Source organism: Hermetia illucens, chromosome 4 (genome assembly GCF_905115235.1).
Source record: "Hermetia illucens chromosome 4, iHerIll2.2.curated.20191125, whole genome shotgun sequence".
Lineage (NCBI taxonomy): Eukaryota > Metazoa > Arthropoda > Insecta > Diptera > Stratiomyidae > Hermetia > Hermetia illucens.
The window spans coordinates 136,830,879-136,850,688 of record NC_051852.1 but is presented as its reverse complement, the minus strand read 5'-3'; the positions used below and the strand labels follow the sequence as shown (position 1 = coordinate 136,850,688).

Here is a 19,810-nt window from a genome sequence, read left to right as displayed (position 1 = left end):
TGTTAACTGCAGTTATTGCGGCATCCATTTCCCTCTTATAGGTGTCGCGGAGGACTGTGTTGTGGATGGCTTCAGTATTCACTCTCACCTGATTGTCAGAGGGGATTGTAGGTGGTGTCGTAATTCAAGCTCGGAGCACCATGCCAACGAGATAGTGATCCGAGTCTATGTTGGCCCCCCTATATGTTTTGACATTCATCAAGGCTGAGAGGTGGCGGCGTTCAATCAGCACGTGGCCAATTTGGTTGAAAGTGGTCCCATCTGGAGAGGCCCACGTATGTTTGTGGACCGCTTTCCGCACAAACCAGGTACTTCCAACAACCATTTCGTGTAATGCTGCTAACTGGATAATGCGCAATCCGTTATCATTAGTATCCCTATGTAAGCTATAGGAGAAAACGTATCGCCTGAATATTGGCTCCGTCCCTACTTGACTGTTGAAATCTCCAAGTATGATTTTGATATTATACTTGGGACAGGCTTCGAGGGTCCGCTCAACTGCCTCGTAGAAGGTATCCTTTTCCGACTCTGCAGTCTCCTCTGTAGAGACGTAAACGTTTATGAGGCTTATATTCCTAAACTTGCCTCGTAAACGCAGAGTGCGTAGCCTTTCGCTTATATTTTCAAAGCCGATAACAGCATGTTAGTTTTTTTGGCTGGCTAAGAAACCTAGTGTCCGGATAGCTGAGTGGTTAGAGCACAAGGCTGTCGTATGGAAGGTCGCGGTTTAAATCTCGCTGGTGGCAGTGGTATTTGTATCGTGATTTGACTTTGGATACCAGTCGACTCAGCTGTGAATGAGTACCTGAGTCAAATCAGGGTAATAATCTCGGGTGAGCGCAATGCTGACCACATTGCCTCTTACAGTGTACTGTGGTGTACCGTTACGGTCTTGAATGAATTGCTCTAACACACTTCAAGGCCCTGATCCTATATGGATTGTTGCGCCAACGATTATTATTATTATTAAGAAACCTACTCCGAGCACATGGTTTACTGGATGGCCGCTATAATATATGGTGTAGCGGCTCTTCTCCAGGAAACCGGTCCCTGTCCATCGCATCTCTTGTAACGCTGTTACATCAGCCCTATACTGGGACAGGGTATCGGCTAGCTGCTCAGCAGCATTCGATCTGTACAGGGAACGCACGTTCCATGAGAAAATGCGCAAATCGTTAATCCGTTGTCGTTGCCGGGTTCGTCGTTGTAAGATCCATCCTGTCCGAGGCTCCTTTCTTGGCTTCGTAACATCGGTTTTCCATGTCGGGTTGTCAGCCCTACCCAACCCCCAACCTGGAGGACCAGTTCGTACATTTTGTCCCGTTTTTAGGCGCGGGAGACTAGCCTTCATCCTTCTCCGTTTGCAGTTTTTTATAAAGAAAGAACTCCCAGCGATCACCACGTGGAGATAAGGTTTGGTAGTAGAGCTGTTGGTGTTGATTCAGCAGGTGTTCCTCCCCCCCCCCCCTCCCCCCCGTTTTATGCTCCATCGTGGGTACCAATCCACGTTTCGCCCTGGGACCTATACTACCCTTTGACCGCCCTCGCGATGATCAGCAAGGGAAAAGCAGACTCGGAGTTGCCGCCTGCATACCAACCGCTGTGTATGCTTGACACGGCCGGAAAAGTGTTCGAAAAGCTTATCATGAGTAGACTCGCTGAAGTGATCCGGGCTACCGGGGACTTATCCCCAAAGGAATTCGGATTCAGAGTAAGGAGATCCACGGTGGTTGCTATTATGGATGGTGGATGCGGTTCATCGAGCCAAGGTGCACAGCCTCGATCCTGCGTTGATCGGTGAGTTGACGATAAAGTGAAAATCAGCAGTTAAATACCTAGGTTTAATCCTGATGGCTCAAGTGGTTAGAGCGCTAGGCTGTCGTAGCGGAAGGTCGCGGTTCAAATCTCGCTGGGGGCAGAGGAATTTGTTATCGTGATTGGATGTCGGACACCAGTCGACTCAGCTGTGAATGAGTACCTGAGTCAAATCAGGGTAATAATCTCGGGCGAGCGCAATGCTGACCACATTGCCTCCCACAGTGTACTGTGGTGTACCGTTACGGTCTTGAATGAAGTGCTCTAACACACTTCAAGGCCCTGATCCAATATGGATTGTTGCGCCAACGATTATTATTATTATTATTATTTAATCCTTGACACGAGGATGAGCTTCTTCGAGCAAATCAAAGCAGCAGCGGACAGGGTTGCAGCTGAAGTCTTGGCTTTGAGTCGACTAATAGCGAATGTTGGGGGCCCTATATCTAGCAGATGTCTTCTTATGGGAGCAACGCAGTCCGTTCTGCTCTATGGCGCGGAGGTATAGGCTGATGTACTTGACAAGAAGGTGCATTGTAAGCGCCTTGCTGAAGTGCAAAGACGGGGAGTTTTGCGAGTGGTGTCTGCTTATGGCACTTGGCATCGATAATTTAGACCCGTGGCGGAACCGAACGCACGGTGAGATTGATTACTTCCTTACCCAACTTACAAGTGGGCATGGAGATTTTCGGTCTTATCTACACACCATTGGAAAGGGGCGATATCCTGATTGTGTGTTCTGCAATGGCGGACGACGCTGAACACACCTTTTTCTCTTGTGAAAGATGAGACGGCTTTCGTCACCAGCTTTATGCAAACACAGGGGAGCTCTCTCCAGACAACATTGGCAGAGAGATGCTGAGGAGCGCAGGAAACTAGAGTCATATTGTGCATTAAGTGCGGGCTCTTCTTATTGTGAAGAAGATTGACCTCGACCGGCGGGGGGAATGGAGGGCAACTAACAACTCGCTTCCTTCACTCTTCTCTTATTGGTGAAAGGGATTCCCTGACTTGAAGGCTCCTACATCCGGAAGAATGGAAGGGCTCGCCCGAAGTAATGTGTCAAACAATTCCAGGCTAGTTCGCTGATGACAGAGACAGAGGTGTTTATTTGGTAGTCCGACGGCGTACTTTGGCGGGAGTCAAGCACTCTGCGCGTTAACGCATTCACCTACCCTACTCCCAAAAAACCTGCGTCTAGAAACGTGTGGTATAATCCCATCTTTCTTCAAAATTACCCAAACCTAAATCTATCTTGACATTCGCGAATCAGGATCTCAATGTAAAATCTGAGCTCCTTCTTCGAAATTCTGGTAAATACTTTGTGGAAAGCGCATAGCAATGAGATGATTCTGGAGACAATAACCATTCTAAGAAGCATTTTGGAAGCTTCAGTGCTCCCAATTCCATTAAAACTTTCGAACAATACAAAAATTGAGAAAAAATTCGCTTAACGTTCATTTTTATCTAAAAATCTTCAATATCTTAACATAATCTATCGAATTGTTACTTCCAATTGTTCAACACATGATTGTGCAATTTTAGAGTGAATTTCATTCACTTCAGCCTGAGTTAGAGTCCGCTCCATGTGTCGGTAAACTATTCTGAAACACAAACTTGACTTCCCGGTTTTCGGGTGTTTGAATTTATCGACGAGGGATATCTGCGAAATTAAAAAAGAAAAAAAACATTTCACTCTTCGATACGAGTCGGACGACAATGATAGACCCTCACCTGTTCGACAATGTCACCCCCGACATTCCGCACGATATCGTAAAAGTCATTTGCGGAGAACGAGTCGATATCCTGATTTTCGGGGAGCCAGAACGAGAGATCGTTTTTGCATTGCGGATACACCGACACAGGTTTATATTTATTCAGTTTGTATAGATTGCTCTCGTTGAACTGATGCAGGAAGCCAGTATCGTTGCTCCAGAACAGTCGAATGTCCGGTATATCGAAGAGAACCATTGCCAGGCGCTCCAGCCCCAAGCCGAAAGCGTAGCCAATTGAATTAGTTACGCCGCAACTTTCCAGAATTTCATGGCGCATGATTCCGCAGCCAAGCACTTCCATCCAGTTACCTTTGTAGTAAATTTCCAGCTCCCATGAGGGTTGTGTGAAGGGGAAATAAGTGTCGATCCAGCGATGCTCGATGTTGTTTCCGAATAAATCCTTGGCTAAGCCCAGGAGAATTGTTTTGAGTTCGTGTTCTGTGAGTTTGACCGCTTCCAAGGTGTGGCACGGCTGCTTCGACTGGTCTATGCATTTCGAGCTTGAGTTGATCGGCGAGAAGGACGACGGGTTGACTTTGTAGGACGATTCGAAGATGTGCAGGTCGAGATTGTTTCCAAATAGTTTGTCTTGACTGATCAACCGAACTGCGTCCAGTTGGTGGAAGACTGGGTAGTGAGTGGAGTCAATCTCGTCCCGGCGATACACGTCGCCTACCGCCAAGAAGTTGTCCAGGCCGGATTTGATTAGTTCGATCTGAAAGTTCAATGTGGGAGGGATCAATGCGAAATGAATGAGGAAGCGCTATCAGAAGACTATTTCTAGTCTTTCTTCTAGAAAAAGCGTTTACCTGATGAGCTGTGGTGTGCGCTCGAAGCAAATAATGTTTATTAATATAATAACAGTCGGACTTGGCGCGACTTGGGTGATCCGCCGGCACCAACAAGTTGTCGAAGTTCTGCTGCACCGTAACGACCGGGCATATTTTATCGTGGACACTGAACAAAGGATTCCCTCTCGAGTTGGTGTAGGATCGGTAGAAATAGTTAACAATGCGCTGCCGGATAATCGAGAGCGGGTGATTCTTCTGAAGGTGTTTGTTCAAGCCAATGTAGGAGAGGATTTTCGGGGTGATGTTCGTCCACTCGTCCGTTTGGTAGACATTGTTGCGGATCTCTAGGGTGTTCTGGGCACTAACGTTGGTCTTGTAGGAGCGGCGTACACATTTCAGGGGCGGCGAGACGGACCTTAAAAACCGAATTGCAAGCATCACTTGATGAGGTTAGAACATTTCTACGGTGTTTAGACGGCGGCGACCGTGACATTTCTTATCACGTAGCCGGAGAACAGCTGGTCAGGTTATCCAGGGTGCAAACCTGGTAATTTGGGGAGAAGGAGCTTGTTTTCACAAATCGGGGTGTGACTAATTTGCACCACGACACCAAGAAGAAGACTCAAGTGCAACCAATTGTCAGTGTCATGTCGAGCTGCACCTACTCAATGTTTTCTTGTGTTTTGTTATCAAAATCGCGATGAGCTCAAACAACACTTGCCCCACGGACTCGCCGATGCGCGGCCCAACGCTGTCGACGAGTACGTCCAGTTTCGAAGCGTTCGATCCGCACGACCCGAATCTAAGCAAATTGGCGACGAAGATGTTTAGGACGACGGAAGAATACATTGCCCACGAATTGAACGCTCCACTTGAAGATTACAAACTCCTGGAGGACATGAACAAAGCGACTCAAGCCAAATACTCGGACATGCAACAAATCGCAGACAATCTAGTCATTTCCACTACGGAACTCCATGACAAACTTGTTGCCCTGGTTTGTGCCCCTCCCTCAGCACTTGCCTCCCAGTCTAATCCCTGCTTACCTTCCAGGAACCCTTCATGAACCAAATCGACGAGATCGAGGCGACCGTCAACAAGCTGGAGGCCGCCGTCTACAAATTGGACTCATATTCGCTGGCGCTAGAAACCAAGTTCAAAGCTTTAATGCAAAAGAGAGTTTAATATGACAAATTCGTTTATTTATTGAATAAAGTTATGCTTATCCGAGTACGAGTTTGAATATAATTGCGACTATGTTGAGGAATATCAGCGGAACTGAAAGAGATCTCCAATTAGCATTTAGTTAGCAAGGAACTGACAATTATTACTTTTCATGACGGTCCGTATTGACCGGATCAGGTTGAGGACTTGCGACTTAACTGAAGGCGGCTCGCCGAACCCCTGGACGTTGTTGGCCCCCCAGCCAACTGGAAAGGAAGAAAATGAAACGCTTTAATAACGGCTTCGCTAGCAATTTGATGTGAAATTACTTTTGGCTAGAAACCGCTCCTCGTGGAGGACACATACGGCGTTTAAACATAACAAGGAAACTTCAACTAAAGCCCACAGAGTAAACATTTCGTGACACTCCAACTACACATCATCCAAAAACACAAAATAACCTCCCGTTTCAGCGTAAATCAGCTGTCAACGTCAATGAAGCAGAGGCAGAACGAACGTAGCCTTATCGTGTATTCACAATAGCATTTCGGGGTTTGTATGACCGTTGCAAATTTTCTAACGATGATAAGGCTTTTAAATACGTATTCTGATTCCTTAACTGTGCTGTTGGAAGGGGAGAGTTCGGTTGTGTCCGCCTAAGCGTTTGTGTTGTTCCTAAGGTTCCCCGGTTGTTCTCGCCTGTGTTCCGATCGGACTTTAGCGCTATTGCCAAGTTTACGAGCTTCTCGATAACAAAGTGAAGCCAGTACAAGCCTCGCGCCGCGAGTGCGGAACTCATCCTTACTCGAGGGACAATAAACCACAGCGTGTAAAGGACGCGGAACCAGCTTACAATTCCAACATCACCACATAACTCTTGCATTTAGCCGACAAGACCGTTACGGCGGAAGAAATGATTACCAGAGCTTCCCTCCTGGGGACCAGCCGGAGGCTCGGATCGGTGAAGCAAATTCCTGTGTAAATTATATCCAAGGATTTCAAGACGAATTCAAACTTGCTTCAAGTAAGTCTGTCTTCAAGACAAAGATTCGGGCATCTCGGACATCGAGGCCCCAGCGAACAAAAACTGCTTTTATCTTCACTCTGACAACGAGCGTCGTCCCGAAGCGACGCACGCACGTCCCGGAATCTCGAAATCTGCCGACACGGCCAACCCATCGTTAGTTAAAGATAAGAATAGAATTAGCTTTTTCCCTCCGATTTTTCTGTATGGATTGACTGCTAGGATGTCATCAAGAACATTGACAAAAATGCCAAATTTGAAATTACCAACCTACCGACCGACAGGCTCAAAGTTCGGCTCATTTGTTCTAATATTCATAAGAATCTACTTCCCTTAATCAAGATCAACAAACTGGAAGGCCATTCGATCATGCTGAAGGAGGAGAGGAAGCCAACCCTCATCCTCTCCCGTACTTATTAGAAATATTAAGATAGAAACTACGCTTTGAATCTTGCTAAAATTCATGTAAGTAGATTAGGTTAGTTTGGCGGAGGGAGTGGCAGCTCTAAGTACGCATGCCTATTATTTAGTCCATTGTATTGTCTTCTCAAATCTTTTATTCAAAAGCTTCCCATCAATGACATTCACAGCCTTTTATTTAGATTCTTCCGAGGTATTTCTGTCTGGAAAGGCCGAACTGAAATGCAGGGTTATCTTCTCATCTTTCTCACAGTCATGAAGATTACAGCTACTACCACCGTGTTTATGTTCCACTTACGCTCTCACGGGTACAATTGATAGTATGTCGCCTAACACCAAATACTGAATCTGATCCCAGTATTGCGAAACCGGACCCTTGACAAAGAAGTATCTTCCGTGCCAGCGATGTTCAAATGTTTGACACGCACAGCAGAAATATTTCGATTAGTGGACCAATTTTCCACTTAGTCAGACCAATTCCCGAATTGAGTTTCCCGAGACCACCTTTGAGCCAATACGCCTCTAATGACTGACCCGTCGGTAAAGAATATTAAATTTATAATCGCACAAGCTTCTAGGCCATCTCACAATCATTCCTCTGTTTTGATAATTATGACAGAGTACCCCCCAGACCCCCCCAGCTGCGCATCAAGACCCTAATCCAATTGCGCCAACGATTATTATTATACGAATTCTCTCCCGAAGAAGTGGCTTCAGAAATTAAGGAGCTACCGCAGATTACGCCTGTCAGCGTAACTAGGCTTTCCGTCTCACGTCACGAGCCAATGACGCCAATCTGAGCCTCTTCCGTGTAACTCTCAAGAGAGGCCAACTTAGTCACTAGACAAAATACCCTAACAACAATTTAGTCATGCATCCTCAAACTGCGGATACGACACCAGATGTGTGAAGTACGCGGGCCCAGACGCCACCAGGGACTGCCCCCGTTTGAATGTAGAAGACAACGCCGAAAAGGAGTCGCCCCTCAAATGTGCAAATTGTGGCCAAATGGGTCACCCTGCGAACTTCTCTAAATGGCTGGAATCCATTCAGCGCAAAGAGAGAGCCAAAAGCATCCCGTACTCCCGATCTGCTTCATTCTTCCCCAACCTTGACTGACCCTCAACTGGATCACCCCTAACTCACTGACCCCGTCTTTCCGCAGTGGCCAGGGGTTGAGCAAGACCCGAAACCCTTAGCTCCTCATCGCCCCCACATTCTTCCATTCCCAGGGGCTTCTTCATGGAAGCCAGGGCCCCAATTCAATATGTCATTGTCCTCTCTGTGGAACACAATCTCTGACTTCTATCACAACTATCTCCGTCTCCCCCCTGAAGACAAACCCGAAGCGTACTTACAATTCTTCTTCAAATTGTTAGACAACCAAAGTGAAGGTGCTCACACTCAACATTATGTAGTTATCGCGGCTTCGAGACGGGAGCGGCATCTCATTCTCTCTCTCTGAATTAATTTGCTCAAATAATGCATTTCATAATGTGTAATTACCTTCATGTCCGCTGTAGATTGCACATTATTAAATGCATTCGCAAATTAATCTTGACAGAGGGAATGATTTGCCGCATCCGTAGGCGCACGCGCATGTTGCTGTAACATGAACTCTCGGAGTTCAACAGAGTTCAAGGCGAGCGGAGCGACATGGGGACCGGTTCTTGGTTGAACAGCTGCGCAACGGCCGATGAAATAGGAAAAAGGTTTGGATTGGCACCAGAGGCAGCCTTGAAGACGGGAGGTAACCATCGAGGAATTTTCGTTCGAGCATCTGGTGGTATCGAGCAGCCCCTGTCCTGACTCTTGAAGCTGATCTTGCCCAGATCGACACAGCCAGGAGTGTAAAGGGATACGTTGGAGCAGAGCTAGTTGCTGATTGTTTTAAAGGCGCAGATGTAGTTGTTATTCCAGCGGACTGGAAGGACTCATGATGATTTTTTCAACACCAATGCTGGTATCGTTCCCGATTTGACTTCCGCCATTGCGGACAATTGTCCAAAGGCTTCAATAGTGATTATTACAAATCTACAAATCCTGTGAACTCGTGTGTATCAATTGCCGCAGAAGTTCTAAAATCCAAAGGAAAATACTATCTCAGTCATCTCTTCGATGTTTCAACTTTGGATATTGTGCGTGCTCGAAAATTCATTTAAAATTGATGTGAATTCCATTTATATTCCAGTGATCGGTGGACATTCTGGTCTTACTATTATTCCGGTGATATCACAATGCAAACCAAAAGTCTTTTGCTAACCGTATGTAACGCGACGCATCGAAAACCAGCCCTAGAAGCAACCACGAACTCTCAAAGTACTTTTGAAAGGAAAATTCGGTTGAGTTTTGGTATCTCCAAAAAAATGAAAAAGTAGATTATGTAATTATGAAACTCATATTTCATCTCAATGGTCTAAATATTTTTAATCTACAACAGAATGAGGAAAATCATAAATACACGCCACGCCGAGCTCGGAGTGAATGAACGTGTAAGTGTTATTTTTTTGATTGGATCTCGTTTGTTTTCTTTTTTTTCTGATTTAATTTAATTTTTCTTTTCGTTTATATATTATTACTTTTCAATTTTCTTTTATTTTGATTTATTTATTTTTTTTCCTCTTCGACCCCGCAAACCCTTATTAGGGACATCCTCTGAAATAATGGCCTGAGTATGTCAAGGAAGGGAGGGAACCTCAAGGGCACAACCTGAGGCAGAAGAAACCATGCTCCGGATTGTGATCCATCGTGGATCTTCCCTTTCGATCACGGTACTCGGGTCCGGAGACTTACGGCTCCACGGGCGCGGTCGAGTCGTTTTTTTTATTTTTCAGTTTTAGCTCGCGTTCTGGATTTTTTTTTTCGTTAGGCCGTCGCGAATTCCTTCGTTTGTTGGCTATTTTGAAATCCGGTGCGGACCCACGCGTCGGTATAGTCACGTTAATTTTGCATTAATGACATGTGAGGAATCAAAGCGCTCAAAGACCCTTCCCTTACATTCCCGAGCCTGGCTAGCACAGAGGCGTACAAGAACGTGTCGATCGAGCACTTTGATGGAGCTTCAGTCTTTGCGGGCGGACCTTCACGGTCAATATCGCCAACTTTTAGGTTTCTGGGATAGCTCTTCCCTCTAGGCCGTTCTCGGCAACTTAGGATGACTGTTTGGTCCTCCTATTTCCGTTAAGTTCATTACGACTAATTCGCTCATTTCTAATTTTGCTCTCCTAAACGAAATCCGACTGTGGGAAGCCCCCAACGTAAAACTACATGCTCCCGGTTATAATGCTTTTCGCTACGACGCGGACAAAAGCACAGCCTTAATAGTCAAAGCAGGACTTAGGGCAAATGGCATACCATCGGCTGCACTGGCATCAAATTTCCTGTTATCAGTAGTCAGACTTCCTGTTAGGGGTGGAGGCATCCTTCGAGTCCTAACCGCCTCTCTTTACTTCCTGGGCGACACAGGTCGTCACCTCACACCCATTCGACCAGTTTAGATGCCTTCATCATCGGTGGTGACCTCAACGCGAGGCACGTACCTTGGGGCGACTCAGTTAGCAACGAAAAAGGGCAAAGTTCTCTTTGATTGGTTTGGCGTGGACATCATTAGCACGGAAGTGCCATCTTTTCCTCGTGGGTCTTCTTTCTTAGAGGGCTTTATAACCTCGTCCCATCTCTGAGCATGTGTCACTAGCTGCTCCTCTTTAGCAGCCCATTTCGTCCATCATGCCCTCACTCTCTGTCTGCATCTACAGCAAATTCTTCCTTCCCTCCACCATCCGCATAAATGCAGATCCTTCAATCTGACAAACTGGGACGATTTCCAATGCGACTTAGCCAGTGAACTAGGCCCTCCCCTGGACAAATCACGTATACACTCTAATGTTGAGCTAGATACATACACCCGGAAAGTCCACTCTGTCTTCGAAATTACAATTGACACGACACGCTCCAGTTAAAGAATCTGGCTACTACAAATACGGGCGGCTTTTTCAGCTCGACCCTCCTCTTAGTCCACGATCGAAACAGACTACTGCAGCGCAGGAAACGATTATTTCACCGGTTACGGAACAGATGCACCGTTGACTACCGTCTCAAAGACCTGTCCAGCAAAATCAATGGAGCTATTCGGTCCGAACTGAATGCATCTTATAAGAAACTCTCAACTTCCTCAAATCTGACCCACAAGTTTTTTCAATAATTAATCAATTGGGTCTCTTCTTTTTCTTCAGCCTTCGTCCCGTTCACAAGCGGGGTCGGCTCGTCGTGATCGGTTTCGCCATTTGACTCTATCAAATGCCTGATCTGGATGTAATCTCGAGGCTGTTAAATCCCCCTCCAGCGTATCAAGCCACCGTTGTTTCGGCCTGCCGTTTGGTCGTTTACCATCGACTTCGATGTTCAGACCAATCTTGGCAAGTGAATTTTCGTTAGTGCCAATTGCGTGACCATACTATCGAAGACGTCTCTCTCGCAAATTTTCCACGATCGGTGCAACCCCGTAACGATCGCGGATATCCTCATTTCGGATGTGATCAAAACGTGTGACGCCACTAGTCCAACGTAGCATCTTCGTCTCCATTTACCGCAAGAGGCCGTTCATTATCTTTTATAGTCGGTCAACACTCAGAACCATAGTGGGCGACAGGAAGGCCGACATTGCGATAAATTTTAGATTTGAGACGTTCGTTGATACTTCGATCACAAAGAACACCAGTTGTGGCACGCCACTCCATCCAGGTTGCGTTAATGCGTGAAGCAATTTCATAATGCAGTTCTCCATTGGCTGATAGCGTCGTCCCGAGGTATTTAAATCTCTCAGTTTTGGGCAGATCACTGCTGCGGGCAGTGATTGTGCCTGTTTCATGAGGATCGTTTGTCAAAAATTCAGTTTTGCTTAGATTCAATCTGAGATCGTGTTGCATGAGGCGATCATTTCATTTTTGGACAAGTTGCTCGATATCATTTTTGCTGTCAGATGCTAGGAAAACATCATCTGCATAAAGCGATGTATAGGGCGGTGAGCGTTGGATGTCCCATGTGATGGTGTCCAAAACAAGAACAAAGAGGAGTGGTGAGAGGGCGCTTCCTTGATGAACACCAACAAAGACACGAAGCGGTTTTGATACACCCGCTATACTTCGAACTTTACCTTTCGTGGTAGAGCAATTGCTCCGAGCGCACGAGTGTTGTCGTAAAGCATACCAGATGCATTCGTGTGGTACACGGTCAAACGCTTTCTCTAGATCCAGAAAGGCAATGTAAAGAGGGCGATGCTTCTCACGGTGTTTCTTCATAAGTAACCGCGCAGCGTGTATTGCGTCAGTAGTTCCGCAGTTCTTGACAAATCCGGCTTGATTCACGATTATTTCAACAATTTCGCGAATACGGTTGTCAAGAATGCGTCCAAAAATCTTCATGGTATGGGAAAGTAACCGGATCGGACTGTAATTTGAACATTCTGCTGGGCTACCTTTCTTTTTCCATATTGGAACAGTGCTACTTTCTTGCCAGTCAGATGGTGTTCTTCCTTCCTGATAACCCGATTAAAAATTTCACTGAGCCACAGTGTTGGATCTCAGCTCTTCGCTTTCCAGAGCTCAGATGCAATGTTGTCAGGTCCTGTGACTTTCCCCGATTTCATTCGTTTTATTGCCTCCTCGACTTCAGTTCCGCTGACAGGTGGAACTGGTCTAAATGTCGGCAATGATTGTGGAAGTGGGGAATGAGCAAATTCTTCAGTTGAAATCTGCTCGAAGTATTCTTACCATCTATCCGTTGCGGCTCGACGGTTGCCATTAACGCAACAGAAATGTTCGATATCCTGTGTACGTTCGTTACGGCTTTTGACAAGTCGATACAGATTTTTCTCGCCATCTCCAGTGTCCAATTTATCGTAAAGATTTTTGTAATAATCCGCTCGGGTGACAGGGGCTGCTTTCTTCGCTTTCCGGTTGGCATTCTTATAAATTTGCTAATTGGCCGGTGTTTTATCGTGGAGAAATTTGTGGTAGAGGCGTTTCTTTTCACGGACCTTTATTTCAACATCATCATTCTAAAGGCAAGCATCTCGGTTCTTTCTTCTCACGAAATTGCCACCACCATTTAATGCGCGGCTGGCCAGTGCATTCCTCACGCTGTTTTATCGATGGCTTAATTCACATGACGGCAATCAACGGCCGATGTTGCGGTGCGATGGTCTCATAAGGAACAGCAGGCACGTGACAAGTCTTTTCATCGAAAAGTTGCCAGAAGGCATCTTTCTCGGCATCAGGTCGACCTGTCTGTGGTGCGTACCCGGTGAAGAAGTGAATAGTGCGGTCAGCTGATCTAATGGTCAGCTTCATCAGCCGATCATAAAATCGTTCGACTTCTTTAATGGCATCACGGGAACCCTCTGAGATGGCAATACCAACACCATATTGAGTGTGTGGGCTACCAAAATAGAGAAGTTTGTAGCCATTTTTACCGTGTTCGTGTTCAATGTCGCAGCTTTTGGCACTAGACCATCGGGTTTCTTGCAGAGCGCAGATATCAATGCGTCTTTTGCGAAGGGCTCTTGCGAGTTCCTCGGTCTTTCCAGTTAGTAACTTGCTTACGTCCTGACGACATCCATTCGTAAAGAACTCTTGCCCCTTTCTCGACAGGACCGGGGCGGGTCCTGCCGCGCCGACTGATGTGGACGCTCTAGCATTTTTCCGAGGCTTGTGACTCAATCCGATCATTTTGTTTCTAACGACAATGTATGCATTTTCTTGGTCGGCCTGTCGCGGGACGTGTCACCAAGTGAGATCAGGTAGGATTTAGAATAGTGGAATAACTCCAACTACACTTTATTTATCTCTTTCCCTGATCTCAGCACTTTATTTTTGTTTTACTGAGGATAGTACAAAGTACGTTGCCTCAAACCCTCCTCCTTTACATGGCCTTGGGACCAGCATACTATGTTAATAGCATGGCGGAGTCATTCAGACGTTCGCTTCACTGGCTTTCATAATTTCGATAACGTGACGAAAGGACAAACCGGAGAGTGACACGATGGTGCTAAGTGTCTTGCATCTTGCATCGAGGAGAAATCTGGAAGTCAAAGTGGAGTTCGATAAGGCTGCATCCTGTCGCCGATACTATTCCTTCTTGCTATTGGTGAAGTACTCCAGGGGGACCGCTATCTTCCCAGAAAATCGTGCAGGGATTAATGTAGTTACTCACAGGACCATTTAGATCCTGGTCCAATACAGTGCTATATACCCAAAAACCGAAGTGAAACGTGTTACAATTCCGACTTCGGTATGAAAACTTGGACAGGAAGTACAACACGCACAAGACAGTTGTGAACTGGAGGCATCTGGAGGAAAATCGTTTGAAATAAAAACAATATTTGAGATTCTTTAAAAATATATTTATTTCAATACTATATTCATCAACAAATAGAATAGAAATTAACTTTGCTCTTCGTAATTAAAATAAAAGGACACAAACGAAATTACATTTTACATAAGATTAAAATCAAAAGACTGTCAAAGGAATGCCGCTTAAAAACAATCAATCACTAAATAAGAGAAATGGTTTATGTACATCCCTAAACTAATGGATAACTGGCACTGGTGGCAATACCGCAATGATTATCCTTGTTCCTCGCCATCTTAATGTATCCCTGATCTCCCCAAGTAGTTCCCCATGAATTCTTCACTAGCCAGTAGTCGGCTCCATTCTGATCAGTACCATAGCCGACAGCCAAAACACCATGGTCAAGCTGTTGTGAATCGCAGCTTGGTTCGTAGTAGACACCTTCAGTGTAGAATTGGAATGATTCGTGGGAGGCATCGATAGCAACTGACACCGGGCCAATAGTTGCAAGAGCCTCTTTCATTTTTTGTTCATCTCCCTCTGGAATATCTACAAAGCCTCTGTCGGTTGCGCCTACTTGGGTCTTATCGAAGTGGCAACTATCATCGATTCCTTCGTATGGGTAGAACTTTTCGGTATCAATTCCGCCATTGTCTTTGATATATTTGAAGGCATTGTCCATAAGACCGCCATTGCATCCGTTATTGCCGTATGAGCTTGAGCAGTCGACGAGATTTTGTTCGGAGAGTGAGACAAGGACGCCAGTGCGACGGAAGTGTTGTCCTTCAAGTGCTCCGGTGGTGGAGAAGGCCCAGCATGATCCACAGTGGCCTGAAATTTGAATTATAAGAAATGAATTTAGTGACTAAAGTATCGAATCGAAGCGGATATGTACTAATGTGGAGTTAATAAAATCTGACTTTGTAAAAAAATGGAAAACAATTTGGTTATTACCTTGATCCTTTATTGGGGTCACAGCACCCTTTGATCTCCAGTCGACAGTAGTTGGCAATTCAACATGAGCCGGGCTGATGAACGTCACTCCAGGTTCTCGTCGACCTCCGGTCAATTTGGCGGATCTGCAAAATCAATGGCACTTAAAACGTTATACTCATTTTCAGTGATTGCATTAACTTACACTGCGGAACTGTTGAAACCGTTCAACGTTCGAACGAATTCTTGGTGCAACATATCAGCATATTTGTTAAGGCCAAGTTTGTATGAAACTTCTCCGCGTTCATATCGTTGATTGTGTTTGGCAATTTTGTGCTTGTTTTCCACGAAGATTTTCATACGGAATTTCTCTTCGGTGTCATCGCTATAAGCTTTTTTATGTTGAGCCTGAAATGATGAGAGTATGAATTTTAAAGATTGTTCAGGAAGTGGTGTGGATAATTGTGGCTGCAGTTAGACTATCAAAGCTTGGATCTACATGGAATAACATGATAGGACTTTGGCAAAGTCCTTAATTTCCTGCTTCATCAAAGACGATTCTCCTACAATTTAATGGTTTCATCGCATCGTTTTAAAACAGATCTGGTTTCAAGTTAAAGTGGTCTAGTCCGATTATGCTTTAGGTTACGGAATGCTTAATTGGGAAGTCCTTACATGGCTGACCGCTTCGGATGGGCGAACAGGTCAAGAGTGTGCAGAGCTGTGTCATAAAACTGACCCTTGTTTTTCATGTTTTGACAACACCCGAAGCCAAGGTGGAATAGTACACCTCGAGGGCTGCATGATTAACGGCGGAGCTTGATTTCTGCTATGCGAACTCTGAATACCTTGAGTCCCTCCGTTTTCATTTAAGAACCTTATGCCAACTATCTAGGATGAACTTGACATGAATAAGAACTCTATAAAACGGACGATAGAAGCGGGTACTGCCGCACATCCAGCCAGGAGTTAGTGGCTGTGAAGGCAGTATAACAGGTGCTCGCCGAAACACCCTCGGTAATCCTGTGAGCGAAGAGATAGACGAACTAGTGTTTTCCAGTCTGAGAACTACTGCCGCTAAGTGGATGTAGCGAGCATCAGTTATAATACTTCTGATCCGAGACCTCGACATCGAGAGTTTCGCCCGGGAACGAGGATTAACAAGAATACCGGTTTTCAGAATACATGGAGGGGCTTAAGAGGCACATTTTAAACAAGATCGCAAAGAACAAGGGTGGTGATACTCTCGCCGAGCGGAACGGAAAGAATCTTGTTAAATGTTAGGCAAATATAATAAACGCTTGGAAACTACTCCTTTCAAACGCAACCAATCTCATAATGAATTCGAAGAGAACGAATAAAAGAGGCAGGGTTTTCAAGGGCTCAGACGCTAGCAATCTCCGTAGATATCTAAGAAGCAGTCGGCCAACTGAACACGTGCTGCAATGTTTTTCAACGATGCGGTCCGGCGTCAGTTGCGGTTTGTGCTGTTAGTGACTAATTTACGCTGAAGGTATAAACTATGCTGTTGGAGGTAATCATTGAGCATCTCTTGGACGGCAAGGAGGAAAAGCCGGATGAATCCTTCGAGGTGGTCTGCGGGCATCACATAATAGCATGCGAGGACGTTCTTCAGAGGCCTTCCCAGTATTTGCGTTGCTAAAATAAGCGACGCCTGACGCGTGAAGCTCATGGCTATTGCATACGACGAGATTCTCAGGAAACCTATTGCTCACATCTGACTGCCGGAAATCTAGATGGGCAAGGCCAGCTCGTCCCATCTCTTCACCATCAAAATCCCCAGATCCCTATAGACGACTGTGTAGCAATCAAGTGGGAGGAAATCCAAATGAAATGTCATTCCTAATTAGTACGAATGGAGTGAGGAATGCAAGTCAAAGAATTCCCCTCCTCGAAATCAAACTAACGCCTCGGACTCCCCACAAGTGCCTTACATAAACACGTCATGCGGGGAATTGCAAGTAAATATTAAATCCTTCTAGTATGCAGGCGCCTTGAATCATAGTAGGGCGACTTATCAAAGGGCTACAAAGAAAACTAATTCCAGCGTCACTGATCAGAGGCAGGCCTGAAGCAGCTTGCATGCTTCCTACTTTCTCACCTTGGGAAAATGTAACGGTTGAGAAGAATAACACGTATATCAACCTACTAGCTGGCAACGGGACTTTCAGGACAGAAAACCGGAAAATGCCTGATCAGAGAGCCTATTCGAATGGAGTATTCTTAACAAATATCACCAATTCTAATCAAAGTTCAATCCTCAAAGATCGGACGAAACCGGAAGTCATATCTCATGGTGCACCCACATTACTTATAACACGGTTTGCCCCAAACTATCTATTCAAACGAACCTGCCGCGTCTCTTTTGATGACTGTAGAAAGCACTCTTTCTCCCCATCTTCAGGCAACTCACAAGGGTCCATTCTGCTCCCCTCCCGCTATTAGTTTTATTTTTTATATCAATATTATGGAAGATTGCTTTACCATTTCGCTAGCGTGCTTATCTGGGGGTTACACCATCTTAAAGCCCATAAGTACGTGGAGAGGCACTTTCCAAGTTGATTTATTAGCTTTGATTTTCTAAAGCGTTAAACCCCCTTTCCCTTCTAAATGATTTCAGTGCGCATGGCTTCGCTGATGCACTTGATGTGACATCAAATTGAATGTTGGTGTTGATGACTTTGAAGTCTTTTGTGCACAGTTGGCATGCTCAGCCATGCTATCGGAAAGAATAACTGTCAATTCCAAGGAATTTGCAAAAATCATCAAGAGCCGCATGTCGGACAGGATATGATTGACCTCCATATCCAGGCTGTCACTGAGACAAACTTCTATAAATACTTAACAATTCTGCAGGGAACTCGTACTCGAGTTGATGATTTGGAGGATGCTTTGCTGTCCGAACTTCTGAAGCTGATGTTGAAATCGCATCTCATGTGGAGGAACAAAATGAGCGTATTGAATGTGTTCGCTACCTCTTCACAGGCATAAGCATTTGGGATATTGATTTGAATGAAGACCGACAGATAGGGACTATCACCCAAATTCCACGATTTACTGTGACAGTGAGGAAATCAACATAACCTTTGGAAAACGTGACAATGGACTTGGCGTTTCGAAACACTTCACTAGATGTATGCCGCATTTCCTTTTGGAAGACCACAAGCGACGAAAAGGCAAGACAAATCCGTCAGAAGCCTGATTCTTCTTCATAACAACGCGAGGCTTCACATAGTCAATGCTACGAAACAAAAATTGGACTCCTTTGGCTGGGAATCCTTAGAACATCCTGCCTACGGTGCAGACTGGTCTTTTTGCAATTTCCAGCTTTTTGGGCTACTAAAAGAAGCGCTTCGAAGAAAGCTTTTTGACGATGATGCGGCAGTGGTGGCGTTCGTGCGCCAGTGGCTTCAAGAACGTCCAAAGAAATTTGATAATGATGGGATTCAAAACTCCCATTTCCTTGGCAGGAGAGTACCCTTTTGTAAATTAAAAATAATTTTTAAAAAATTAGTAACATTTACATTTGATATGCCCTCATAGTTGACAAGACGTTGTCTCGCATACATCATTGATGTTTCTATCCATAATAAGAGAATTCAGTGAAATATGCGAAAAAAACTGAACTATGAACAACTGCCGAGATTGTGTTGCAGATATTGTACCTAAATCCATCACGGCTTTCCTAGAAGTCTTGGGACTCTCGCATAGTCTGGTTCAAACCATGCAGAAGTAAAAAATTTTGCAAATGTGCTCCATTTTGCGGGGGTACTCGCCGAATTTTCGTGAGAATCAATCCCCAAACACCATTACCAAACTACCTGTTTTTAAGATTTCGTTTTACAGAAAATCTTATTAAAATCGATTTACTGCCTGTCTGTCACATGCATTTTTCTCGGGGACGGTTGTAGCGATTGACATCAAATTTGGTGGAAACGTGGGAACTGTAAACGCTCACGCATACAGTGAGTTACATCATTTTACGTTGAGGGTCCCCACACATGCGAAAGGTATGTGTACAATTGTTTTTCATCAAATATAGTCATGTGGGGTATCAAATGAAAGGCCTCGGTTAGTACTTTCCGAAGCCGGTCTTAGCTTTGACATTTGTTGGAAAGGTGGTGAGTGCAGGGGATTGAAAGTGATCATTTTTTTAACGGACCCATTCTCAGAAACTACTGAATCGAAAAATCAAGAGGCTGCCGCTATATAGCGCCTAGGCTCCGAAACACCCTGCATACCGTTATCTGTTCAAATAAAGTTAATATATATATATAGTTCAAAAAGCCCACGGACCCTCTTCCCGCCCAACCGGACCGAGGGGCGACCAACCTAAGGATGGGCTGAAGGCAACATCCAAAGGCCCGCATCACAGCGATGATATATATATATATATATACCTGGCGTACCAGGTTTATCCTCACCTGAGTTGCAAACGCAGAGCTGCATGCGACCAGGCGCGTGTCATGGGTTGTGGATAATGACATGACCCACCGGGTCAGCTACGAATGTCGCAAGTT

The 19,810-nt window shown here is 45.2% G+C and overlaps 4 protein-coding genes across 4 annotated transcripts in view; 1 reads left to right on the top strand and 3 right to left on the bottom strand.

Moving 5' to 3' along the window:
• Positions 1-3,265: 3,265 nt before the first annotated feature.
• Positions 3,266-5,019, bottom strand: LOC119655237 (probable phenylalanine--tRNA ligase, mitochondrial). Its single transcript, XM_038061023.1, has 3 exons — positions 4,400-5,019; positions 3,550-4,305; positions 3,266-3,478 (listed from the first exon to the last, which is right to left on the bottom strand). The coding sequence occupies exons 1-3, from the start codon at positions 4,817-4,819 to the stop codon at positions 3,311-3,313; spliced, it is 1,344 nt and encodes a 447-aa protein (XP_037916951.1). The 5' UTR covers positions 4,820-5,019; the 3' UTR covers positions 3,266-3,310.
• Positions 5,001-5,611, top strand: LOC119655238 (biogenesis of lysosome-related organelles complex 1 subunit 2). Its single transcript, XM_038061024.1, has 2 exons — positions 5,001-5,378; positions 5,435-5,611. The coding sequence occupies exons 1-2, from the start codon at positions 5,082-5,084 to the stop codon at positions 5,564-5,566; spliced, it is 429 nt and encodes a 142-aa protein (XP_037916952.1). The 5' UTR covers positions 5,001-5,081; the 3' UTR covers positions 5,567-5,611.
• Positions 5,562-6,041, bottom strand: LOC119655239 (immediate early response 3-interacting protein 1). The gene is made up of 3 exons (XM_038061025.1): positions 5,875-6,041; positions 5,713-5,811; positions 5,562-5,659 (listed from the first exon to the last, which is right to left on the bottom strand). The coding sequence occupies exons 1-3, from the start codon at positions 5,960-5,962 to the stop codon at positions 5,604-5,606; spliced, it is 243 nt and encodes an 80-aa protein (XP_037916953.1). The 5' UTR covers positions 5,963-6,041; the 3' UTR covers positions 5,562-5,603.
• An 8,368-nt stretch (positions 6,042-14,409) lies between these two features.
• Positions 14,410-19,810, bottom strand: part of LOC119653862 (cathepsin L) — a 29,044-nt gene continuing 23,643 nt past the window's right edge. Inside the window, exons 3-5 of the mRNA XM_038058919.1 lie at positions 15,475-15,677; positions 15,291-15,415; positions 14,410-15,167 (exon numbers count right to left, since the gene is read on the bottom strand). Of these exons, the coding sequence (XP_037914847.1) occupies positions 14,569-15,167; positions 15,291-15,415; positions 15,475-15,677 (927 nt within the window). The 3' untranslated portion in view covers positions 14,410-14,568. The remainder of the gene's footprint in view (positions 15,168-15,290; positions 15,416-15,474; positions 15,678-19,810) is intronic.